Below are 27,763 nucleotides of genomic sequence, written 5' to 3'. Positions count from 1 at the left end.
CATCAGTGCCATCTTTAGTACAGGGCAAGTAGACAGCAATCCTGGTACAGAATAAAGATAATAGAAATGTTTGGTTAGGTTCCACAGGTAAAAGATAAGGACCAATAACTGGATAGGGGTGGCATGAAAAATACAATATTTGTTTTATTTACAACATTACCACAGTCTTAAGCGAAAAACATGTCATATGATACAAAAACAATCACATCATAAAATCTTGACATCTTACTGAATAGCGACCGGCTCCTCAGTTATTCCAATCATGACTCTACCTACGTCCCTACAGCAAAACAAGGATCTACATTGTCTTCCTTCTTTTTGTAGAAAGTCTGTCAGGCTGCAATTCTTCACAAGATTGTGCACTTTTGTCATCGTATGAAAATCTTCTTTTAAGTTGTCTTCCTTCCTTGTCCACCTTCTGTGTTATCTTCAACAGCGTCTTGCTATCTGAAGATCTCGTAGGACAATGCTTCTTAGGTAACACTGTGGACTCTTCTGAATTGCTATTATGCTTTCTCTTCTGTGACATTCTGATAGAAGATTCCGTCTTTAATGCACAATCTGATGTAGACGCCGATACAACCGGACCATGTGATGCTGGCTTAACCCCACCTGGAGGAGCAGGACTGTCACGCAACTTCCTTCGCTTCTTCTTTGGCACCTGGGGTATCTGGTGACAAGGAAACAAATGTCACTTCTTGCAATAGTTTTATCAAAACCTTTATCCTTTCAAAGAAGGAAATGGAAGCATAACGGACAAACAAACAGAACACGTTCGTCAATTAAACTGTTTTCATTCCCTGATTACACGTATTTCATGAGCCTCTTCTACCCTGCTTAAGAGATCTAGCTGATTATTTAATCCATAAACACTAACTCATGTACTATAATATATAGTCCATGAAAGACGCTGCACACATCATGGGCATTCAAATACTTTAGTTATGGGTTAATTTCCCATCAATGCATTGATGTATGTTCACATTTTCTGTGAAGTTTTTTACCCATGTACATAGAAATTTCTGGCAGGTTAATATCCCCTAATAATAGTTTCTATAGTCAGAAAGAATATACGATACATTGCTAATCAGTTCCATCTTTTGTTTAGTGGCACAAATTTGAAATATATGAACTATCATATACTCATGAAATTTTGCCGGCGATCCAGAATACTGTTAGTTGTATTTGAAAAAATTCCATAGCAGATCATTACATGTAATGTGTTTCTGGAACTGTAAGATGCGTGCATAATTTTCCACGAAAAAAGTCTTTTGCTTTGGAAAATACATTATGCACTGGATTTAACCGCTACGCAATATTTCTGTTTTAACTTCCTTATTTTAATTACATGTTTCAAATTATTACTGCGACATGCCGTGTTTTTATTGTCGTAAAGATGGCAGACTCCTCACAGAAATGTAGAGGCTAACAGGTCAACTGTCCAATCAAAATCATATACAAGTAAATATAAAGCAGTGGTGCAGACAGAGAAAATAAACTTTTGGGGATCTGAGATCAGCCTGTCCCAGCGTCGCTTTGCCCACCAGTCCTACATTAACTGCCTCGGGTGTAACCATGATTCTCCAGAGTAAGAAGATGGTGGTACCTAATTTATGGCATGAACCAAAATGCTACACAAATCTGACACACATACACAGATCAACACAGCTTTGCATTATATAATAATGTCAGTTCTAGGTGCGCAAACATCACTCACACCACTACAACCGTCATATTCGTAATACCTGCCATTCACGCACATAAACCTCCATCAGTATGGCAGTGGGAAAATTTCATCTTTCTGCACGCATCACATCAAATACAAGTTAAGGCCTAAAACACACACAAAATCTCAAGGCCGTAGAGTTATCAGCTTCCAACGCCTTTTCCAATGGCAGAACCACAAGAAATAAACCTGTTCTTATATACCACATACTAAACTCAAAGACAAGTAGTGATTGCTCTGACCTTGAAAGTGGTGTCATGCTTCTGTGATGGGGTGACTTCTGGCTGATGGGGAAGAGCCACGCCCGACTGGTCCCCATTGGTTTTTACATCGACCTTCTCAACCGGACGTGCCTGTCTCCGCCAGACCGGCGTGTATGGTGGACTTATGGCTTTTTTTGCTATGTCTGTCCAATTTATGTCCTGTCAGATAAAGCACAAAAATTAATGGTTTGGCCCAGTAAGTCTGACAAGGCAGAAGCAAGAACAACTCAGTTTAAACGACGCTTCAATTGTGGAAGAAATACAAGGATTTTGAAATTATGTATCGTGCATGGTCTGTTCTTTACGTTATGCAAAAATGCTGCATTTACTGGGAGGGAAGTTTAAGGAGAATTGATCCTACCACAAGTTTTTAATAAGTTCTTACGAAATTTAAGGCATGACAAGATATGACAATACATTATGCATGTCTTCCTAAAACTTAATTGTGATGCTACTACGTAATTCCTGGCAGTGTTCTGACATTTCTCAACACACAGGTTCTTCTGTTGAGGATTAAATTACACTTTTCACTTTCTGAATTTTTAAGAGAAAAAATCCAGAACAGCGTCAAAACTCTCAAAACTTGATTTTCTTAGTACATTAAACAGAAAAGCCCAGTTCAGGCCTAAGACATCAACAAACACTCTCGTATGAAAACAGATATGGGGAAGAACTCACTTTAAAGAATGGATGGTTCCTGATCTCCAGAGAACCTTCTTTCCCGCAACCCAACCGTTTCTCGGGATCTTTCTCTAACAGTCGGGTCATAAGATCTGCTACTTCTGATGAAAACCGTGGAAACATTCTTGGTTCGTTATTGAGAATTGCCCTGTGAAAGAAAAATTCATTCTTGTATTTGGGTCCTTCTAAGACAAGTCAATGAATGATGTGGACAACTGTCACAGAATTAAATTACACCCGTCACGCACGAAATCAGACGTGTGTGCGTGTGTGCATGCAATTTCATTATGTTGCAGAAGACATCCGTGTCAGAAATAACCCAGTCTCTTAAATATCATCTATACGCAAATGTGTGTCGTTAATGAAGAATACGTATTTCAATCCAGGTACATTGATACAATAATTTGCAATAATATTTCACATCTGTGCGTTTGACCTGTTTTATCAATTGATGCATTGTAAGCTTAACGCTGCCATCTTCAATTCAGCAGCAGTCTTCCTTCTGAGGCTAATTCTCCACATGTTACAAATGTATGTATTTAATTCATTCGCATTAAAACAGGGAGTCATGCATTAGTTACAGACTAATATGTACAGAACTTCATTCAAAGGAACATAAAGCTCACACGGAAGACAAAGTACTTACTTGTGCAGCCAAGCCTCGCACAGTATTCCAGGTCCTTTAAAGGGTGTAAACCCCACTATCATATGATACGCCAATATTCCAAAGCTCCACCAATCAACAGCCTGCAACAATCCAATTCAGTGATTACAGCAACAATCTCTCACTTCAATTTCTTCAATCACCCATAGTTATTCACAAGGGTCTCCGGTAACAGAAAATTTTAGTCATGAACAAAATGTGTTGTTCAATTCTTGTTTACAGGTTTACAGCAGGTCTTTCTAAATCAAAGTTTCGAGTAAATTCTGAGTGCGGGAAACGGCCAAGTAGGTCCGCAATAAATAGATCACATAGTTCAATTCCCAAACAACTGGGAGAGAGATTCACAATAAGAATTATATCGTTGGTAAAGGAAGCTGAGTTTGTCTCACCACCAGAAAATATTCATCGTGTTCAGCAAATGTTGGTGTAGATTCCCAGAAAATCTGATCTTCGAAGTACGAACAACAAACAGGATAATTCAAGGAGATGTGGAACTGTTCCGGCACAGAATCCAAATGCGGCAAGCAGGTGACTGCAGCACATTCTACTGAGAGGTACTGCGGAAAGTACGAACTCCATGCAGTTTTTATTTGTGGCTTCAAATCCCTCGGATTACTACACTGCGATGCCTTACGTGGATGCATACTGTTGGTTCAGTTATCAGAGAGAATTAAAGCAATAAATGTCCGTTGTTAAAGTATAAGATACTTACCATGTCGTGACCTTCACGTTTGATCATTTCAGGTGCCATGTACTCTGCAGTCGCAGTGATCGAGTGTGTACATTTTTTCTGCCGATAGAGATAACATTGTAAATAAGTGACAGAAACTTGAGACACAAAGTAACTAGTAATTCTGTCTTAGAAATAAAACTTTGAACATGGCTAATACCAAAGACCATCACTGGACACAGTCCTGAGCCAGTTTTGTTCATCCCCTAACCTCAAAACCCACTTTTCTATGATCCCTCTTAATCCTGTATTCGCACCTTCTCAATTATCTTACAAAGCGGCATTTTGAAAGACGTATTCCCACCAACGTTCTGTGGCGTATCTTCTGTCCTTACATGTGAGCAATCTCATTTTTCACTTCCCTAACAATATTCAATGAGCTGAATGAACCACAGCCCCTTAAACACTGGTACAAAACAAAGTTTTAATATGTGTGGTCCAATTTCAGACACCTAAAACCTATCCACTCTTTACAGTTGCAGGACTGTGACTTCTCTCTCTAAAAAAGTTGTCAGTGGAACGACGGTTCCGGAGAATTTGACGTAAATACGTCTATACGGAAAGGAAGTTTATATTTTGGCTTTATTCTAAATATTTCCTTTATACATGCTTTACATTTGAGTTAAGTTTGATTAAGACATTGCTTATTCAACTTGAATTAGTTACGCTTAAGATGAGTCTGTGGTAGCTGAATGTAATGTAAAGTAATGTAATGTAATGAAATGTTTTATAGATAACAAAAATGCCGAGTAAACAGACGACGTTCCCTAGGTAACCATTGTTTCCCTTTTTCATTCTACTTTTTTGCCGAATGACCCTTCCTTATAGACGTATTTACGTCAAAAGAACAAAAGAAAGAACTGACTGAGAGAAAGTGGGCGACACAGCTCCTAAATCTCCACGCTACATATTCCTCAAGGTAAAAGTACCAACTGAAAAAGAGGATATTAAACTTACCTCCTCATGTGGTTCGAATTGTTTACATAACCCATAGTCTGCAAGTGCAATATGGCCATCAGAATCAAGCAAGATGTTATTTGGCTTTATATCACGATGCACGATTCCCAGCTGAAAGAAACAAAATAAATTCCTTGCACTGTGGTCATGAAAGATGAGACATGTTTGTTGTTTCTCCATCTTCCTGTGGCAGTGAGATACACATCCACTAATTTGCTTTTCTGCTTCATATTGCTATAAGCTGTCCTACGAATGCTATTGATTACATTAATTAGAATTTTAACCATTAAGCAGGCAACTATGACAAATCAAAAATTGTATTTAAGGAACACAATCATCTCAGTTCACTTCCTGTTAGCTGCCATTTCCAGTGTGATGCAGAAATGGAAGCTCTCATACAACTTAAAGCTGGACACCACCCACAAGAGACTTATTGCAACTCTTTTCTCCAATTTAATGATGATTTTTAGCCGCTAATTCTAATTTTGTATCGTGTTTTTGCATTCAACCAAAGTGAAGAGGCATAACATATACTTTAAAAGACTTCTCGGTATCCATTTTAGACAATTAGAAACACAGCGCTTAGCAACAGTGTAACAATACGGAAAAGTACATGATGACCTGAAACATGTGGTCACAAGTGAAAAGATTACAAGACATAAAGCGAAGCTGTTGTGTTGACAGATGACACTCCTGCATAATCTCATACAATTACCCTTTTTCACTTCTGACAATTCCTGCAGGAATTAAAAAGTAATCTGATGTGTAGTGAAGAAATAAAGTACTGAAAAAACTGACAAATTCCGTAGCCACAGAGTTAATCAAGAAAATAACTTTTTCCTTTTATACTCCTTCATCATGCGATTTATCCAAGGGGTTCACTCTGACAGTGCTTACCTCATGCAGTTTCTCGATGGCCAGAAGAACTTCCGCAAGGTAAAATCGAGCGCTTCTCTCTGAAAGCTTCTTTTCCTTTGTTATGAGATTCAACACATCAAAGTATTCCAAGTAATCTGCAACAATAACATGACTTTGTTAATGCTATTACAGGACACTGAATACTAGCGTTATGCATTCAATTACACAACAATGCTGTTGCAAAGTAAAGCTCTGCGGAGGACTGCAAACTGACAGATACATTAGCAGGAGGCAACAGACTCTTCCCCCAATCAGGGAGGTCCTTACACGTGGAGTTAGAGTCCTCTTTCAATCATACATATAGTGTTTTATGTACTTACCCATCACCAGGTACCCATGAGAGTCCGCCTTGAAAGAGCAATGAAGGCTGACCAAAAATGGGCATCCTGATACTTTCTTAGACACCAAACGCTCGATGTCAAACGTACCACATCCCTTCCTGAATTTCTTCATTGCGAATAACTGGACCTCATCCCCGTCACAATCCTTACTGACAAGACACACTTCCCCATATCCTGTAACAGAATCTCCGATGTCTTATCTTGGTATCTGTTTAATAATGGGCTGTCATATTTGTAAACTCTCCTTTCATAAAAATTAGCAATATCAAGGATTACACCCGAGACTGCGTTGCTACTCTCACAGATGGTGGTTTGTCTATGTAATACAATATAATATGTAATAACTATATTACAATCTTCATTTATTTGCTGAAAAAACTGTGGCAAATTCTGCTCGGTAATTGGGCGAACGTGCGAATCCACCTTTCTAAATGAGGTTAGGTATTCGAGGATCTTCACCTGCGCCACCACTACTAAATCATGAAGCAGACAAAATGTCACCCAGTCGCTCAGTGAGAAAATATTTAGATAACAAACAGGCACTGGTAACGGTTCGCTTTTGCCAAACCACGTTTCTGAGGAGACATTCAAGAACACTTAGCCATCAAAGGAAAAATGAAATCGAACGCAAAAGATCTTCGGTAATTCTGACGAAAGGTTTTCGACTGAACATTGATGAAGATATGGCTCTGAATTTAAGAGTGTTATAATATACATCGATTTTTCATAATTACAGATTTTTGTACGCAGTAACACTTCAAATCGATGTTTAATTTCTTTAAAAGCCTACAGTTTCGTACGTATAATTTATTGTGATTGTTCGTAACATGAAGGCGAGATGAAATTACTTTTTCTCCAGAACAACAGCTGCTGCCGCTGCTATCGCTGCTACTACTAATACTAATACCAACATCACCATTAGTACCACCACCACTGCTAAGAAAGAGTAGGATCTATATCACCGCTTCCCCCCCACTCCCTGCCCAAGAGACCACAATGGAATGTAGTGGGACGCTTTGCTTTAATTTAACTACTACTTTTCAGATCGATCCATAAGGGTTCAGAGAATCAGATCAAGTGTAACAAGCACAGGAATTAACAGCTAATTAGCCATCTATTAACTGAAATTTGTACTTACCACCTCTACCTAGAAAACCAAGGTTCTTGTATTCATTTAGGACGTCAGGGTTGTTCTGTTCTTCTGTGGCTGTAACAAAGTATAAGTGTAAGCACGACCTGAATAACCATTTTCGCGCTTTGTTAAAATACTTTATACGGCAAATCAAGTGATTCGTCCATTGAACGGAGTCTTGATTGTAACTGGGAAATGATGGTCGGCTGTCCAATCTCTGAAGTTACTGTCGATACGACATTTACGTAATCTGTTTAAATTGTCCACCTTCTTGTGCACTGTGTTTTATAATTATGATATTTTCTCTGAAAACCTAACAGCAACTTGTTAAGTGACATATAAACAATTTCCATAAGCCGAGCTTCATTGTCACCGGTGCGATGTTATTGAATTCTATCTTAATAACGGAATATTTAATATTATTTTGTTATATTACGCGCTGCAGTACACTGATAAATGTAAAATGACAAGCTTAGACGAGGAGAGTGATTACAGTCCAAGTTTACATAAGCACGATTTATAGAAACTGGAATGCTGACACGAAATTATAATCCGCCTGAAAGTATAAGCTGCTATGGAATATGACAATGAAGTAAATACGTTGCCAGCATTGGAGCTGTTTCCGATGTTGCCACACTTTCTTTTAAATGAGGATGCCATTTTAATCCTTAGACTTCACCAAGAAAGTTTTTAGTTTGCAAAGGCTCACTGTTGTTAGTAATTCAAACAATATCCGGAATTACGACTTCTTATATTATAAGCCAATAAGGAAGAAGGGGATTAAATAAATACATTACCATCTGAACATGAGGCACGTTGATTTAGCGTATCTCCCACGAAGTATGAAAATTCTTCTTCTTGAACATGAAACTCGATACCTAAAAATGGACAGAAAGTTATTTAGATTACATCAACTCAGAAAACAAGATTTTCAATTGCTTTTTTATGATATGTGCTGCTAAGCACAATATCTGATACACTAAATTCATAAAGCAGAAAACATTCTTGACAAACAAATGGTGGTTTGTTTGGTCAATAGTTTCCAGCCTATATTGACCGCAGATGTACTTCTTCAAAAGAACCCGGTATTAGATATTACCTCTAGCCAGTTGAATCCACCCAGCACACTCTTTTATATCATCCTATATAATTATATAATTAATACATACGTATTCGTAACGTAATAATCTGGCATTAAATGTTATCTCAAGCCGGTTAAATCCAATCCATATCCACTCAGCCTATTTACACGTCCATCATACTATGAGCGGACGAAGGAACCGACCATTTCAACATCATGTATATAGCTGGAAAACGCATACACCGATTTGCAACAAAGTTGACTTGCTTATTCCTTGAGGCCAGCAAGAGAACACATCAGGATCAAAGCATTCTGAGTTCGATACCAGGTGAGAGTTATTTGCGTAGCTTGGAAATTAAGCAAGACAGACGAACAGCGTCGAGAACAAATTTCTTTGTTTAGACGAGATTTCAGAATAACGGTTGCAAACACGAAAACTACTCCGAGTTTGAGTCCCTGTGAAGATGTTATCTGACTCTTGGAAACTGATGACGGCTCTCAATCCATAAGTTGAGTTTCATTATCACTGACGTGATGTAAATGAATTCATTGTTTTCTAATTGACTATTTAATATTATTTAGTTATTTCGCACGTTCCAAGACTGATAATTCTCATAGTAGAAACTATCAAGAACCAAGTCACTACACTCTACGTTTTCTTAAAACTCGAGCACTGAGATGAAATTAAAGCCATCTTAAACAAAAAGCAAATAAGGCATTTGGGAATAAAACAAATGCATTACCACCACTAGAGGTACTTCTGATATTATACACTTTCTCGATGAGTATGTCCTCTTCTGCTCTGTTAGTTTTAAACTTGAATATGGACATAACCAAGCAACGAATGGGACCTGTTGCCTTTACAATTCCTCAATCAGGTGATTGTCAGTAATTCAAACAATATCAGGAATAAAAATTGTTTATAAATTCTAGTTAATAACGAAGAAAGAAACCGTTGTACTTACAGTAGCAAAGAAAGTCAGATTATAAAATTTGCAACTGCAACCTAATGGCAGACCTGTTAGACGCCATATTCAACACAACAGCCAACTTCGTAGAGGAAAATACTTCTTAACATCCGACATCGAATTAGAATTTCCCCCTTATTGACCGGGTGCAAACATTCAAAATAGACCAGAACTGGATGTTATCTCGAGCCAATTGAATACAGTTCACATTATTCCCTCTACGTCCTTAATATTCCTTCTTAATATTGTCCTATATTAATATTAGTGTCTTCACAATTCTTCCCTTCAGGATTTCAGAGTTGCACTTCATTTGTGTTTCCGATTTCCTCAATACATGTCGCATGGTGCGGTATAATACGAAATAGAATTCACTGTTGACAATAACATCTTTAATATAATATTGTTATATTCCACTCTACAGACCCTGATACTTTTGATGGCAAAGAAGACGAGAAGTGACACAGTTCGTAGTAACTTGAATACCGACACGAAATTATAATCCTTAAAGCACAATCAGAAATAAAGATGGAAATAAAATAAAAATATCACCGCAACTTAAGCTACTTTCCATGTTGCCTTTAATACTTACTCACTCTTGACGAGGAAGCCATTCTGTATTTTGAAAATAATGTTTTCAGCTCGTCTCTTATTCACTATTACAATCGTACTTCTCTCTGCTTCTAGAAGTTCTCTATCACCCGAAACTCTATCAACAAACACTTCTACAGCAACAAACAGGTTACTAATGCGTTTGCAATACCCAATCGAATGGGTTTTATAGTAATCCAACAATGATCTTCTTCCGTTACAACAATGTGTAAATATGGTCCGACAACAATGGTCAGCTTTTATACGAACTCCTGCGTGCATTGTTGTTACCTAAGAAACTGATTGTTGCGTCATCCGTTTAATCGACATTGTTGTGTTACATTACTGCCGTCAACAACAATGGTCAGCTTTTGTATGAACTCCTGCGTGCATTGTTGTTATCTAAGAAACTGATTATTGCGTCATACGTTTACTTGGCATTGTTGTGTTACATTACTGCCTTCAACAATCCGCTTTTGTTATTGCTGAAAGAGCCTAATAATAATAATAATAAAAAAATAAATAAAATGGGGAGAGGTAGTACCTTTCACCATCATAGTCTGACTATCCTGGACACTTGGTCCTCACCCACCCAGGAGTAAGTGAAGCGCAATACAGATCCAAGAGCCACATCCGACTAGAGGTGACCCTGTTATATGACAGAACACGGCGGATCTAGAGGAGTAAACCTCGATAAATAATCCCTTAGTTCAAAGTGTGGACAACCGTGCAGCTACTACTGAAGAATGGAAAGACAAAGATGTGGAGTACAGGTCGCCTAGGTACTCCAAGGGCTGAGGTTGGTTACGGCAACGAGGCAACTCAACGCAGGCCAACCATGGACACGCACAGCCATCAAGCCCAAGACTCACAAGAAAATCAATCAAGAAAAACAAGAGTGGCTTGGACAAGAGTTGAAATGAAGGAAGTAGTTTGGTGTCACATGTATTGTACTAGCTGACACTTGCTAAAAACAATATGGATCCCGGAAATAGCTGCTGCCCTATGTACCTTAGGGACAAGGTCTGTCTCAGGTACATACCCCATTAAGTGGTGAAGAGATGGGATGATGATGATGATATTAATTTATTTACATTCCATGGATCCATAAGACAGTCAGATGACGATAGGATGTGGAAAAAGTCATAATAATAATAATATTACATATTATAAAGTACAATTCATACTGCTATATAAATTACACATAATACAAAACAAAGGGTTCACCTAAAGAAATGATAAGCTACAAATAGATCCACCCATTACACACAGAAGAAAATGTATCACTTATTTGTAAACAACATAAATTCATTGACAGAGTAAAAGGAGTGTGTAATTAAGTATCTTTTTATTTCTGCCTTAAATTGCTCCTTCTTATTTACAAGACTTGTGAGACTTGATTGTAGACTGTTGAAAGTTTTGATTCCTGCATAATATGCAATCTTCTGAAAGCATGAGAGGTTGGCAACTGGTCTATGAAGCTGATTTTTATTCCGTGTTGACACTGTGTACAGCAGAATTAGTTTGATAGAGTTCTTGGTTATTTACAGTAAAGTTCATTAACGAAAATATGTATTCACAAGGTAGAGCTAAGATTTCTAATCTCTTAAATAGACTTCTACATGAATTCCTAGGTTTTACACCAGCCATTAATCTAACAATTTTCTTTTGTAAAGTGAATATTTTTTTACTGTTTGATGAATTTCCCCCCAAAATTATTCCATACTTCATTAAAGAGCGAAAATAGACAAAATATACTTATCTGAGTGTGTCGGTATTGCTAACATGCAACAGAGATCTAACTGCGAAACATGTGCCACTTAACTTAGGTATCAATTTATCAATATGATTAGTCCAATTTAGGTGATTATCAATTTGCAAACCCAAGAATTTTGTGTTTATTGACTCTTGTATATACTTCCCATTATAACCAATACTTAAAGCAAGCTGTGATGAGTTATTTGACATAAATTATATTATATTTGTTTTATCTAGATTTAGGGCCAGCTTGTTAGCAGTAAACCATTTACTCATATGAGACAGAACTATGTTTGATGTTGCACAGAAATCAACAAATATTTTATTAGAAATTATGGACTTGTGTCATCAGCAAATATTATGGGTTCTGTTAAAGAATTTATTGTTTTTATTGCTGGAGGAAGGTCATTTATGTATATTATAAAAAGCAAGGACCCTAAAATTGACCCTTGGGGAACTCCATGTTTTATTGTTCCCCAGTTTGAGAAAAAAATTTGTTTGTTTTTAGGTGCTTTTACTTCGACCTTTTGTTTTCTATCTGTTAAATAGGATCCGAACCACTGCGCTGCTATTCCTTGAATGCCATAAAAATGAAATTTATCCGACAAAATTTCATGATTTACAGTCAAAAGCTTTTGCTAAATCACAGAAAATTTCTCCAACATGCATTTTTTGGTTAATAGATTTTAGCACATTGTCTGTTAGTTTGAAAGCTGCGTCTTCAGTGGATACACCTCCCCTGAAGCCAAATTCTTCCGGGACTAATATGTTGTTAGCACGCATATGATCACTTAATCTATTGTACATAATCTTCTCAAGCACTTTAGAAAAAGTAGTTAAAAGTGAAATTGGCCTGTAATTTGTCATATTGGTTTTGTCCCCTTTCTTGTACAGCGGTCGTACTACTGATATTTTAAGGCGGTCCGGGAAAATGCCTGTGTATGAGTGATTACAAATGTGGGTTAATGGACGACTAATTAAAGCTGAACAAGCCTTCAAAATTTTACTTGTTATTTCATCATAACCTGATGAGTTTTTTGACTTACGAGAATTTATTACACTTTTCACCTCAGTTTCGGTGGTTGGAATGATACTAGGGCCAGAAAATTTTACAGGAAATGCAGCTTTTAAAATGGAAACAGCATCTTCTGTCCCTGTTTGATTTAAATTTAAGCTTTCAGTAATTGTTATAAATAGCTTATTGAAGGCATTAGCCACTGTCCCAGGATCATCTACTTTTTCATTGTTTATTAGAAGAGATGGCATCTGTTCTGATAAATATATTTTTCCTGTCTCCCTTTCCATGTTGTCTTTTATTTTATTGTCTGATTTTGGTAAAGTCCACTGTAATGCTGCTTTTTAGCCAATTTTATAACATTATTCAGAATTTAACCATACTTAACATAAAATGCTCTTACATCTGGGTCTTTACTGTTCCTACTGTAGATAAACAGATTCCTTGCTGTGAATCGATTGTAGAAGAATTGCGTCGTAGACTATACAATTTTGTGCTCGTAAAAACGTTTTAGAATATCACAAGTACTTATGTTATGTAAGAATTATTAAGAAATCTGTTGCGTCATACTATGTAGAGATGGATGACATCGAAGCTAAAAGTCCGTAATGCTGAATATATGACACTACAGAAAACGTAAAAAAATATAAGTATTAAATAATGAACCTGAACGTTTATCCCCAAATATACAGTGATGGATTGGGCGAGGTGGCCCAGTAGCATGGCCACCGAGGTCATCGGACCTGACTCCATTGGACTTTTATCTGTGGGGTCACTCAAAGTCCGTCGTTTATGCAACACCCATAAACAATTACCACGACCTATGGGAACGTGTACAGATGATTCGAGGAAACCCTGGTGTGTACGAACGAATTCATCAGTTTTGTGTACATCGTGCTCGTGCATGTGTTGAGAATGGAGGAGCAACCTTTGAGCATCTGTTATAAAGAAACATCCCTGTCCTTATACTTGGCAATAAAGGCATATATTGAATTAACAGATTTTCTGAAAGAATTGTAATCTGGTTCAGAAATTGCTTGGGAGAAGGAAAACAAACACGAAATGGTCATTAAGCAGAGCGCACATTAGTAGCACAATCTCATCAGTGCCATCTTTAGTACAGGGCAAGTAGACAGCAATCCTGGTACAGAATAAAGATAATGGAAATGTTTGGTTAGGTTCCACAGGTAAAAGATAAGGACCAATAACTGGATAGGGGTGGCATGAAAAATACAATATTTGTTTTATTTACAACATTACCACAGTCTTAAGCGAAAAACATGTAATATGATACAAGAACAATCTCATCATAAAATCTTGACATCTTACTGAATAGCGACCGGCTCCTCAGTTATTCCAATCATGACTCTACCTACGTCCCTACAGCAAAACAAGGATCTACATTGTCTTCCTTCTTTTTGTAGAAAGTCTGTGTGACTGCACTTCTTCACAAGATTGTGCACTTTTGTCATCGTATGAAAATCTTCTTTTAAGTTGTCTTCCTTCCTTGTCCACCTTCTGTGTTATCTTCAACAGCGTCTTGCTATCTGAAGATCTCGTAGGACAATGCTTCTTAGGTAATACTGTGGACCCTTCTGAATTGCTATTATGCTTTCTCTTCTGTGACATTCTGATAGAAGATTCCGTCTTTAATGCACAATCTGATGTAGACGCCGATACAACCGGACCATGTGATGCTGGCTTAACCCCATCTGGAGGAGCAGGACTGTCACTCAACTTCTTCTTTGGCACCTGGGGTATCTGGTGACAAGGAAACAAATGTCACTTCTTGCAATAGTTTTATCAAAACCTTTATCCTTTCAAAGAAGGAAATGGAAGCATAACGGACAAACAAACAGAACACGTTCGTCAATTAAACTGTTTTCATTCCCTGATTACACGTATTTCATGAGCCTCTTCTATCCTGCTTAAGAGGTCTAGTTGATTATTTAATCCATAAACACGAACTCATGTACTATAATATATGTAGCCCATGAAAGAGGCTGCACACATCATGGGCATTCAAATACTTTAGTTATGGGTTAATTTCCCATCAATGCATTGATGTATGTTCACATTTTCTGTGAAGTCTTTTACCCATGTACATAGAAATTTCTGGCAGGTTAATATCCCCTAATAATAGTTTCTATAGTCAGAAAGAATATACGATACATTGCTAATCAGTTCCATCTTTGTTTAGTGGCACAAATTTGAAATATATGAACTATCATATACTCATGAAATTTTGCCGGTTTCAAATTATTACTGCGACATGCCGTGTTTTTATTATCGTAAAGATGGCCGACTCCTCACAGAAGTGTAGTGGCTAACAGGTCAACTGTCCAATCAAAATCATAAACAAGTAAATATTAAGCGGTGGTGCAGTGTTACAAACAGAGAAAATAAACTTTTGGGTATCTGAGATCAGCCTGTCCCAGCGTCACTTTGCCCACCAGTCCTACATTAACTGCCTCGGGTGTAACCATGAGCCGCCAGAGTAAGAAGATGGTGGTACCTAATTTATGGCATGAACCAACATGCTACACAAATCTGACACACATACACAGATCAACACAGCTTTGCATTATATAATAATGTCAGTTCCAGGTGCGCAAACATCACTCACACCACTACAACCATCATATTCGTAATACCTGCCATTCACGCACATAAACCTCCATGAGTATGGCAGTGGGAAAATTTCATCTTACTGCACGCACCACATCAAATACAAGTTAAGGCCTAAAACACACACAAAATCTCAAGGCCGTAGAGTTATCAGCTTCCAACGCCTTTTCCAATGGCAGAACCACAAGAAATAAACCTGTTCTTATATACCACATACTAAACTCAAAGACAAGTCGTAATTGCTCTGACCTTGAAAGTAGGGTCATGCTTCTGTGATGGAGTGACTTCTGGCTGATGGGGAAGAGCCACGCCCGACTGGTCCCCATTGGTTTTTACATCGACCTTCTCAACCGGACGTGCCTGTCTCCGCCAGACCGGCGTGTATGGTGGACTTATGGCTTTTTTTGCTATGTCTGTCCAATTTATGTCCTGCCAGATAAAGCACAAAAATTAATGGTTTGGCCCAGTAAGTCTGACAAGGCAGAAGCGATAACAACTCAGTTTAAACGACGCTTCAATTGTGGAAGAAATACAAGGATTTTGAAATTATGTATCGTGCATGGTCTGTTCTTTACGTTATGCAAAAATGCTGCATTTACTGGGAGGGAAGTTTAAGGAGAATTGATCCTACCACAAGTTTTTAATAAGTTCTTACGAAATTTAAGGCATGACAAGATATGACAATACATTATGCATGTCTTCCTAAAACTTAATTGTGATGCTACTACGTAATTCCTGGCAGTGTTCTGACATTTCTCAACACACAGGTTCTTCTGTTGAGGATTAAATTACACTTTTCACTTCCTGAATTTTTAAGAGAAAAAATCCAGAACAGCGTCAAAACTCTCAAACTTGATTTTCTCAGTACATTAAACAGAAAACGCCCAGTTCAGGCCTAAAACATCAACAAACACTCTCGTATGAAAACAGATATGGGGAAGAACTCACTTTAAAGAATGGATGGTTCCTGATCTCCAGAGAACCTTCTTTCCCGCAACCCAACCGTTTCTCGGGATCTTTCTCTAACAGTCGGGTCATAAGATCTGCTACTTCTGATGAAAACCGTGGAAACATTCTTGGTTCGTTATTGAGAATTGCCCTGTGAAAGAAAAGTTCATTCTTGTATTTGGGTCCTTCTAAGACAAGTCAATGAATGATGTGGACAACTGTCACAGAATTAAATTACACCCGTCACGCACGAAATCAGACGTGTGTGCGTGTGTGCATGCAATTTCATTATGTTGCAGAAGACATCCGTGTCAGAAATAACCCAGTCTCTTAAATATCATCTATACGCAAATGTGTGTCGTTAATGAAGAATACGTATTTCAATCCAGGTACATTGATACAATAATTTGCAATAATATTTCACATCTGTGCGTTTGACCTGTTTTATCAATTGATGCATTGTAAGCTTAACGCTGCCATCTTCAATTCAGCAGCAGTCTTCCTTCTGAGGCTTATTCTCCACATTACAAATGTATGTATTTAATTCATTCGCATTAAAACAGGGAGTCAGGCGTTAGTCACAGACTAATGTGTACAGAACTTCATTCACAGGAACATAAAGCTCATACGGAGGACAAAGTACTTACTCGTGCAGCCAAGCCTCGCACAGTATTCCAGGTCCTTTAAAGGGTGTAAACCCCACTATCATATGATACGCCAATATTCCAAAGCTCCACCAGTCAACAGCCTGCAACAATTAATTCAGTGATTACAGCAACAATCTCTCACTTCAATTTCTTCAATCACCCACAGTTATTCACAAGGGTCTCCGGTAACAGAAAATTTTAGTCATGAACAAAATGTGTTGTTCATTTCTTGTGTACAGGTTTAGAGAAAGTCTTTCTAAATCAAAGCTCGAGTTTTAATTGCTCATAATTACCTAACTACATATCAAACATCACTGCATCTGGTGCGTCAGTAGTCTTTTGAGAATGTGCTGCGCTCGCCAAAAATATCATGACGCAGCAGTGACAAAGATGGCACACATAACAGAAGAGCTTTTGTTAGCGAAAAGGTTTTACCAGATTGCTAGCCTTATCATGGTTCAGCACGAGTTTCGAGTAAATTCTGAGTGCGGGAAACGGCCAAGTAGGTCCGCAATAAATAGATCACATAGTTCAATTCCCAAACAACTGGGAGAGAGATTCACAATAAGAATTATATTGTCGGTAAAGGAAGCTGAGTTTGTCTGACCACCAGAAAACATTCATCGTGTTCAGCAAATCTTGGTGTAGATTCCCAGAAAATCTGATCTTTGAAGTACGAACAACAAACAGGATAATTCAAGGAGATGTGGAACTGTTCCGGCACAGAATCCAAGTGCGGCAAGCAGGTGACTGCAGCACATTCTACTGAGAGGTACTGCCGAAAGTACGAACTCCATGCAGTTTTTATTTGTGGCTTCAAATCCCTCGGATTACTACACTGCGATGCCTTACGTGGATGCATACTGTTGGTTCAGTTATTAGAGAGAATTAAAACAATAAATGTCCGTTGTTAAAGTATAAGATACTTACCATGTCGTGACCTTCACGTTTGATCATTTCAGGTGCCATGTACTCTGCAGTCGCAGTGATCGAGTGTGTACATTTTTTCTGCCGATAGAGATAACATTGTAAATAAGTGACAGAAACTTGAGACACAAAGTAACTAGTAATTCTGTCTTAGAAATAAAACTTTGAACATGGCTAATACCAAAGACCATCACTGGACACAGTCCTCAGCCAGTTTTGTTCATCCCCTAACCTCAAAACCCACTTTTCTATGATCCCTCTTAATCCTGTATTCGCACCTTCTCAATTACCTTACAAAGCGGCATTTTGAAACACGTATTCCCACCAACGTTCTGTGGCGTATCTTCTGTCCTTACATGTGAGCAATCTCATTTTCACTTCCCTAACAATATTCAATGAGCTGAATGAACCACAGCCCCTTAAACACTGGTACAAAACAAAGTTTTAATATGTGTGGTCCAATTTCAGGCACCTAAAACCTATCCACTCTTTACAGTTGCAGGACTGTGACTTCTCTCTCTAAAAAAGTTGTCAGTGGAACGACGGTTCCGGAGAATTTGACGTAAATACGTCTATACGGAAAGGAAGTTTATATTTTGGCTTTATTCTAAATATTTCCTTTATACATGCTTTACATTTGAGTTAAGTTTGATTAAGACATTGCTTATTCAACTTGAATTAGTTACGCTTAAGATGAGTCTGTGGTAGCTGAATGTAATGTAAAGTAATGTAATGTAATGAAATGTTTTATAGATAACAAAAATGCCGAGTAAACAGACGACGTTCCCTAGGTAACCATTGTTTCCCTTTTTCATTCTACTTTTTTGCCGAATGACCCTTCCTTATAGACGTATTTACGTCAAAAGAACAAAAGAAAGAACTGACTGAGAGAAAGTGGGCGACACAGCTCCTAAATCTCCACGCTACATATTCCTCAAGGTAAAAGTACCAACTGAAAAAGAGGATATTAAACTTACCTCCTCATGTGGTTCGAATTGTTTACATAACCCATAGTCTGCAAGTGCAATATGGCCATCAGAATCGAGCAAGATGTTATTTGGCTTTATATCACGATGCACGATTCCCATCTGAAAGAAACAAAATAAATTCCTTGCACTGTGGTCATGAAAGATGAGACATGTTTGTTGTTTCTCCATCTTACTGTGGCAGTGAGATACACATCCACTAATTTGCTTTTCTGCTTCATATTGCTATAAGCTGTCCTACGAATGCTATTGATTACATTAATTAGAATTTTAACCATTAAGCAGGCAACTATGACAAATCAAAAATTGTATTTAAGGAACACAATCATCTCAGTTCACTTCCTGTTAGCTGCCATTTCCAGTGTGATGCACAAATGGAAGCTCTCATACAACTTAAAGCTGGACACCACCCACAAGAGACTTATTGCAACTCTTTTCTCCAATTTAATGATGATTTTTAGCCGCTAATTCTAATTTTGTATCGTGTTTTTGCATTCAACCAAAGTGAAGAGGCATAACATATACTTTAAAAGACTTCTCGGTATCCATTTTAGACAATTAGAAACACAGCGCTTAGCAACAGTGTAACAATACGGAAAAGTACATGATGACCTGAAACATGTGGTCACAAGTGAAAAGATTAACTAACTAACTAACTAGATGGCTTACCGAACCCGAAGGTTCATCACCGAATTAACCAAAGCCCTCCACCGGACCCTGTCCTGGGCCAACAAAATCCAGTTTCCTTCAACTCCTATCTCGGATAGATCCCGCCTGAGATTATCCTCCCATCTTCGTCTAGGTCTCCCCAGCGGTCTCTTCCCTTCAGGTTTCCCAACCAGTACCCGGTGCACACCTCTTGTCCCATCCATGCGCGCTACATGTCCCGCCCATCTCACTCTTCTCGACTTAATCACCCTCACAATACTGGGGGAGCAGTACAGATTTTTAAGCTCGTCATTGTGCAGTTTTCTCCACGCCCCATCGTCTTCCCTCTTAGGCCCGAATATCCTCCTCAACACCCGATTCTCAAACACCTGCAATCTGTGTTCCTCCCTCTGAGTGAGAGACCATGTTTCGCACCCATACAAAACAACAGGCAAGATTATTGTTTTGTATACTTTAATTTTCAGGTTCTTAGAAATCAGATTTGAAGACAAAATATTTTGAACTGAGAAGTAGCAAGCATTTCCGGAATTTAGTCTCCTCCTAACTTCCTCACAAGTATCATTTTGATTTGTTATTGTTGTTCCCAAATATTTGAACTTTGTAACCCTTTCAAAGGATTTATTAGCTACCCTAAGATAATTTTGCCCGCCTGTCTTCTGATGACGAGATACTAACATGTACTTAGTTTTTTCTGAATTTACTTCCAGCCCCACTTGTCTACCAGCCTCCAGTAAAACTTCTGCGTTCCTCTTTATTGTATTTATATCGTCCCCCAATAAATTAACATCATCAGCATATGCCAATAGCTGATGTGTCCCGTTCAATTGCAAACCCTCCTGCCTACCTTGGACCTTCCTGATGGCGTATTCTAGCGCAAAGTTAAAGAGCAAGGGAGACAAAGCATCTCCTTGTTTTAGACCGTTCTTGATGAGGAATGTCTCAGATACATATTTACCTACTCGAATTTTGCTGCAGGTTTCATTTAAGCACATTTTTATTAGACCCACTAGCTTCTTTGGTATACCAAATTCAATAAGAATATTATATAGCACTTCTCTCTTCACAGAGTCATAGGCTTTTTTGAAATCTATAAATAACTGATGTACAGTCCCACCGAACTCCCATTTTTTCTCTAGTATCTGACGAATGCAAAAGATCTGATCAATCGTTGATCTGTTTCGTCTGAACCCACACTGATGATCCCCAATAGTTTCATTCGCATATGGGGTTAATCTTGCCAAAAGAATGTTGGATAGAATTTTGTATGAGGTTGATAGCAGCGATATTCCTCGGTAATTACCACACTCAGTCTTGTCCCCCTTCTTATAAATAGGAATAATTATGGATTCCTTCCATTGATGTGGCATCTCTTCCTTATCCCAAATTAACTGAATAAGCTTATGGATCCTCATATGCAACCCTTTGCCACCTGCTTTAATTAATTCGGCCGGAATCTGATCAATTCCTGGAGATTTATAACTTTTCAACTTCCCAATGGCTAGTTCCACTTCATCTAAGCTAGGTTCTGGCACCAACAGTTCAGCTGTATGCATTTTAATCTGTCTAATATCACCAGTATTATGAACATTTAAGAGCTCGCTAAAGAAATTTTTCCACCTATTCACAATTTTTATTGGATCTGCAAGCAAATTGCCACTATCATCCTTTACCAAATTAGTCTGGGGTTGATATCCTTTCTTAAAGTTATTAATGCCTCTGTACAGGTCTCTGATGTTTTTTTCCTTATTATTTGTCTCAAGTTCAGCAATTTTGCCCTTCAGGTATTCCCTTTTCTTAGTCCTAAAGGTTCTACTAGCCTCACGTCTCACGTTACATAGATTATCCGCATTTGTTTTGTTTGGGTTCTGCAACCATTGAAATTTTGTTTGCTTCCTTCGATCTATTAATTTTGAACATTCTTCATCAAACCACGGTTTATTTTGCTTTCTCCTGTAGTATCCTAGTTTCTCTTTTGCTGAAATTTTGATGCAGTTTCTGACATTTTCCCACTCCCTGTTGATGTCCACACTTTCATTATCCTCATTTGTCTCTAAAATTTGAAACCTATTCGAAATTTCAACTTGATATTGTTCCTTTGCCTCTCCCTCACTTAATTTTTTCAAATCAAATCTTTCTGTGTCAAAATTTTGTTTAGTTCGTCTACTTACTGAAAGCCGCTCCCTCACTTTTGCTACCACCAGATAATGATCAGTGTCGCAATCTGCTCCTCTGAATGATCTCACATCAATTACATTTGTCTGCCTTCTCTTATCTACTAAAACATGATCTATTTGATTGTGTGTTCTGCCATCTGGGGAAGTCCAAGTGTATTTATGAACATCACGGTGTGGAAATTTTGTACTTTTTACAATTAAATCTTTTGACGTAGCGAAGGTCACTGCTCTGACGCCATTATCATTACTAAGTGCATGGAGACTCTCGCTGCCTATTGTGGGTTTGAAGACATCCTCCCTCCCAATTTTTGCATTGAAATCTCCTAGCAGAATTTTCATGTGATACTTGCCAAATGTATCAAATACTGATTCCAATTCTTCATAAAAGCTATCCTTGATATCATCGCTTTTGTCTTCAGTTGGGGCATGAACATTAAGGACAATGATGTCGCACCAACGTCCTTCCAAAATTACGTAAGACAACCTGTCACTAACAAATTCTACTCTCTTAACTGCTGCCCTAATTCTGCTATGAACAAAAAAACCCGTCCCTAGCTGATGATTGTCATTCCCCTTTCCATAGAAAAATGTAAAATTGTCCACTGGGATCGTGCCCTCCCCCTCCCATCGCACTTCCTGCACTGCCACTAAGTCTAACTTATAATTACCTAATTCCCTACACACTGATTTCAGTGCCCCAGCCCTATAGAGGCTCCTAATGTTCCAGGTACCAAATCTCATGTCCTAGTGAAAAGATTACAAGACATAAAGCGAAGCTGTTGTGTTGACAGATGACACTCCTGCATAATCTCATACAATTACCCTTTTTCACTTCTGACAATTCCTGCAGGAATTAAAAAGTAATCTGATGTGTAGTGAAGAAATAAAGTACTGAAAAACTGACAAATTCCGTAGACACAGAGTTAATCAAGAAAAGAACTTTTTCCTTTTATACTCCTTTATCATGCGATTTATCCGAGGGGTTCACTCTGACAGTGCTTACCTCATGCAGCGTCTCGATGGCCAGAAGAACTTCCGCAAGGTAAAATCGAGCGCTTCTCTCTGAAAGCTTCTTTCTCTTTTTTAAGAGAAACAACATATCTCTGCCTACCATGAAATCTGCAACAATAACATGACTTTGTTAATGCTTTTACAGGACACTGAATACTAGCGTTATGCATTCAATTACACAACAATGCTGTTGCAAAGAAAAGCTCTGCGGAGGAATGCAAACTGACAGATAGATTAGCAGGAGGCAACAGACTCTTCCCCCAATCAGGGAGGTCCTTGCACGTGGAGTTAGAGTCCTCTTCCAATCATACATATAGTGTTTTATGTACTTACCCATCACCAAGTTCACATGACTTTCCGACCAGAACGCGTAACAAAGTCCGGCCAAAAATGTGGCACCAAGCACTCTTTGTCCTACTTGAATCTCCGTCATAACACTCTGTTCAATATTCTCCTTGGAATCGTCATTGGACGTATCAATTCGTTTCATAGCATATAATTTGCGATCATCACATCCACCCCTCTTACGGACAAGGAACACTTCCGCATATGCTGCAACAGAAACACAGCTATGTATCATCTTGGTATCTGTTCAACAACAGATTGGAAGAAGCTTATGAAGAAGGCCAGGGCCCACACAGGGCTGTAGAGAGAATGATGATGATAGGGCTCTTATATTTGTAAACTCTTGCTTCATAAAGGAGTGAACTGTACACATACTTTCTGTGTAAGATATGAAAGTAAAGCATTCCCACTGTACGCCATGTAGGCGCTTGTGGGGGAGAGGAGGTATTAGGTCCTATTCTTTCTTGACCTTGACACTAGATGGGGGTGAGTGGTCAGCATCATGCCCCAAAAACTGTTTACCCCTGGGAAAGGACCCCGGTACCCATTAGATAGGACGGTCTGGATGCAGAGGTTAGAGGAAAGATCCTCTGCCCCCATCGGGGATCAAACCCCTCTTCCCATAATTAACAACTTGGTTTCAACTCTGTCATTTGGAAATTTATCCACAAATCGTTTTTTGCAGGGCTTCGATGGGTATTGTTCAACTACAAAAGAATTGTGTTCGGCAGAGTGACGTCGACACCATTTGTACCTACAATAATTCAGAGGCTGATAAAGTAATCAAGAAAATGCACTTTGTACATAACATCTCTGACTCATAGTCATCAATGGGTATCATTGGATAATTTAGTATAAAGTTATCACCAGGGCCGTGGAGTGGGAGTCGGTAGAAATGTACTGACTCTGACATCGACATAAAATCTTAAGAACACTTTCACTACCCTGTTGGCCACCGGCGGCCTCATGCTTAGGGACACTCAATGACGCGTTCAGCCACATGGTGTGGGAATAATGCCTTGTAACTTTGGCTCCAGTACCTTAAGAACACAAACCGTCTACAAATCAACCGGTTTCTGTAATATAACCATTAGACATATATTTAAATACTGGTATACTGGAACGACCCATTCTACAAGTGCCTGAGCACTGCGGGTCCCAACTTTTCATTGGCTTGATCTGTAGACATTCGGTAGGACTCCTTGGACGAGGGATCGGCCCGTCGCAAGGCCTCGACCTGTACACAGGACAGCACAACACAGAAAGACGCCGACAAACATCCATGGCTTGAGTAAGATTCGAACCACCGTTTCCAGCGGCACGAAGCCGACGCCTCAGACCGCGCGGCCACTGCAGATCCCGTATATTTAAATATAGGTTATAAGTCTGAAAACTAGCCCGATGATTAACGTGGTGGTGATGAAATATCTTATGGTACCATTTACCATTTTAGTAGATTTACCTGACGGAGTCAGTCTGCTTAAGAACTGTGTTAGTGACTATGTAATTAAATAAATGCATCCATGACAACAGTAAAGAGCATCAGTGTGGTTCATGCATTTGTTTCATAAGCGTTCATAGAGTCAGGTCCACGTTTCATTAGCAGAGAAATTCGAAGATAATTAGCTAATTATTAAAAGGAAGTTGTACTTACCACCTTTTCCTAGAGAGTCTCCCATCTTGAAGTCTTTTAGGGTGACACTTTTCTGAATTTCTTCTTCGTCTGTAACAAAATATCATATGTACAGGCATTGCATAAAGCACCATTATTTTACACACATTATTAAAATAATGTTACTTTATTTGAAGACCCGAAACAACACCCTCATTAGATTGGGAATATATACAAAGCATGTTCAATCACAATAAAAATTTCCAAGCAGAACCTGTTCTTTGTATTTATAATGTGTAACTCAGGTTTAACAAAACTTTTATAAATGACCACAACAGTTCCCAGAATATTGCAGTATTATGCTAGGTAACTATCCATCCGGTCTTCACACAGCTGTGTGTACAATCTACACTCTCAATTCATAAGTTGAGTTTCATTATTACTGACGTGATGTCAATGAATTCATTGTTTTCTAATTGACTATTTAATATTATTTCGTTATTTTGCACGTTCCAAGACTGATAATTTTCATAGTATAAACTATCAAGAACCTATTCACTACACTCCACGTATTCTTAAAACTCAAGCACTGACACGAAATTAAATCCATCTTAAAGAAAAAGCAAATAAGGCATATGAAAATAAAACAAATACATTACCACCACTAGAGGTACTTCTGATATTATACACTTTCTCGATGAGTATGTCCTCTTCTGCTCTGTTAGTTTTAAACTTGAATATGGACATAACCAAGCAACGAATGGGACCTGTTGCCTTTACAATTCCTCAATCAGGTGATTATCAGTAATTCAAACAATATCCGGAATAACAATTGTTTATAAATTCTAGTTAATAACGAAGAAAGAAACTGTTGAGCTTACAGCAGCAAAGAAAGTCAGATTATAAAACTTGGAACTGCGACGTAATGGCAGACCTGTTAAACGCCATATTCAACACCACAGCCAACTTCGTAGAGCAGAATACTTCATAACATTAATATAATTTTGTTATATCCCACTCTACAGACCTTGATAATTTTTGATGGCAAAGAAGACGAGAAGTGACACAGTTCGTAGTAACTTGAATACCGACACGAAATTATAATCCTTAAAGCACAATCAGAAATTAAATAAAAGTATCCCCGCAACTTAAGCTACTTCCCATGTTGCCTGTACTACTTACCCAGTGTTAACGTGGAAGCCATTTTGTATTTCGAAAAGAATGTTTTCAGCTCGTTTCTTACGCACTATTAGAAACGTACTTCTCTCTGCTTCTAGAACTTCTCGATCAACAAACAGGTTACTAATGCGTTTCAATATACCAATCGAATGGGTTTTATAGTAATCCAACAATGTGTAAATATGGTCCGACAACAATGGTCAGCTTTTATGCGAACTCCTGCGTGCATTGTTGTTACCTAAGAAACTGATTGTTGCGTCATCCGTTTACTCGGCATTGTTGTGTTTCATAACTGCCGTCAACAATCTGCTTTTGTTATTGCGGAAAAAGCTGAGCTGTGAATCGCTTGTAGAAGAAGTGCGCCGTAGACTAGATAATTTTATGCTGTTAAAAAGTTTTAGAATATCACAAGTACTTATCTTATATAAGAGTTATTAAGAAATCTGTTGCATCATACTATGTAGAGATGGATGACATCGAAGCTAAAATAGTCGTAATGGCAGACCTGTTAAACGCCATATTCAACACCACAGCCAACTTCGTAGAGCAGAATACTTCATAACATTAATATAATTTTGTTATATCCCACTCTACAGACCTTGATAATTTTTGATGGCAAAGAAGACGAGAAGTGACACAGTCCGTAATAACTTGAATACCGACACGAAATTATAATCCTTAAAGCACAATCAGAAATAAAATAAAAGTATCCCCGCAACTTAAGCTACTTCCCATGTTGCCTGTACTACTTACCCAGTGTTAACGTGGAAGCCATTTTGTATTTTGAAAAGAATGTTTTCAGCTCGTTTCTTACGCACTATTAGAAACGTACTTCTCTCTGCTTCTAGAACTTCTCGATCAACAAACAGGTTACTAATGCGTTTCAATATACCAATCGAATGGGTTTTATAGTAATCCAACAATGTGTAAATATGGTCCGACAACAATGGTCAGCTTTTATACGAACTCCTGCGTGCATTGTTGTTACCTAAGAAACTGATTGTTGCGTCATCCGTTTACTCGGCATTGTTGTGTTTCATAACTGCCGTCAACAATCTGCTTTTGTTATTGCGGAAAAAGCTGAGCTGTGAATCGCTTGTAGAAGAAGTGCGCCGTAGACTAGATAATTTTATGCTGTTAAAAAGTTTTAGAATATCACAAGTACTTATCTTATATAAGAGTTATTAAGAAATCTGTTGCATCATACTATGTAGAGATGGATGACATCGAAGCTAAAATAGTCCGTAATGCTGAATATATAAGACACTACAGAAAACGTAAAAAAATATAAGTATTAAATAATGAACCTGAACGTTTATCCCCAAATATACAGTGATGGATTGGGCGAGGTGGCCCAGTAGCATGGCCACCGAGGTCATCGGACCTGACTCCATTGGACTTTTATCTGTGGGGTCACTCAAAGTCCGTCGTTTATGCAACACCCATAAACAATGACGACGACCTATGGGAACATGTACAGATGATTCGAGGAAACCCTGGTGTGTACGAACGAATTCATCAGTTTTGTGTACATCGTGCTCGTGCATGTGTTGAGAATGGAGGAACAACCTTTGAGCATCTGTTATAAAGAAACACCCCTGTCCTTATACTTGGCAATAAAGGCATATATTGAATTAACAGATTTTCTGAAAGAATTGTGATCTTGTTCAGAAATTGCTTGGGAGAAGGAAAACAAACACGAAATGGTCATTAAGCAGAGCGCACATTAGTAGCACAATCTCATCAGTGCCATCTTTAGTACAGGGCAAGTAGACAGCAATCCTGGTACAGAATAAAGATAATAGAAATGTTTGG

At 38.3% G+C, this 27,763-nt stretch overlaps 1 protein-coding gene and 2 long non-coding RNA genes across 9 annotated transcripts; 1 reads left to right on the top strand and 2 right to left on the bottom strand.

The window, feature by feature from the left end:
* Positions 1-119: 119 nt before the first annotated feature.
* LOC147875119 (ribosomal protein S6 kinase alpha-5-like) lies at positions 120-27,153 on the bottom strand. Of its 7 annotated transcripts, none has more exons than XM_087354058.1 (10): positions 26,702-27,153; positions 24,812-24,880; positions 23,146-23,364; positions 22,805-22,920; positions 18,950-19,060; positions 17,976-18,053; positions 17,046-17,146; positions 16,399-16,549; positions 15,700-15,879; positions 120-670 (listed from the first exon to the last, which is right to left on the bottom strand). In XM_087354058.1, the coding sequence occupies exons 1-10, from the start codon at positions 26,721-26,723 to the stop codon at positions 299-301; spliced, it is 1,419 nt and encodes a 472-aa protein (XP_087210184.1). In that variant the 5' UTR covers positions 26,724-27,153; the 3' UTR covers positions 120-298. The 7 variants fall into 7 exon arrangements, with proteins under 7 accessions (XP_087210184.1, XP_087210182.1, XP_087210194.1 ...); XM_087354056.1 differs by lacking the exon at positions 26,702-27,153 and adding an exon at positions 25,952-26,419; XM_087354068.1 differs by lacking the exon at positions 26,702-27,153 and adding an exon at positions 25,704-25,723.
* On the bottom strand, positions 6,147-9,532 carry LOC147875120 (uncharacterized). The gene is made up of 4 exons (XR_015536557.1): positions 9,459-9,532; positions 8,210-8,290; positions 7,419-7,487; positions 6,147-6,454 (listed from the first exon to the last, which is right to left on the bottom strand). It is a non-coding gene; the product is annotated as an uncharacterized LOC147875120 (long non-coding RNA).
* LOC110840000 (uncharacterized) lies at positions 26,713-27,590 on the top strand. Its single transcript, XR_002546724.2, has 2 exons — positions 26,713-26,817; positions 27,282-27,590. It is a non-coding gene; the product is annotated as an uncharacterized LOC110840000 (long non-coding RNA).
* Positions 27,591-27,763: the final 173 nt, after the last annotated feature.

This window comes from Zootermopsis nevadensis, unplaced genomic scaffold (genome assembly GCF_977971745.1).
Source record: "Zootermopsis nevadensis isolate Lab colony 2312 unplaced genomic scaffold, Znev_1.0 Znev_ptg000002l, whole genome shotgun sequence".
Lineage (NCBI taxonomy): Eukaryota > Metazoa > Arthropoda > Insecta > Blattodea > Termopsidae > Zootermopsis > Zootermopsis nevadensis.
This window is presented reverse-complemented; position numbering and strand designations above follow the sequence as displayed.

Excerpts from the sequence above, each read along its gene's own strand:
- LOC147875119 (XM_087354040.1), bottom strand. The coding sequence starts at position 25,516 with ATGTCCATATTCAAGTTTAAAACTAACAGAGCAGAAGAGGACATACTC. Across the intron at positions 23,365-24,811 it reads AGACTCTCTAGGAAAAGGTG|CATATGCGGAAGTGTTCCTT; the intron begins GTAAGTACAACT and ends TTTCTGTTGCAG. Across the intron at positions 15,880-16,398 it reads GGAACCATCCATTCTTTAAA|GACATAAATTGGACAGACAT; the intron begins GTGAGTTCTTCC and ends TTTATCTGGCAG.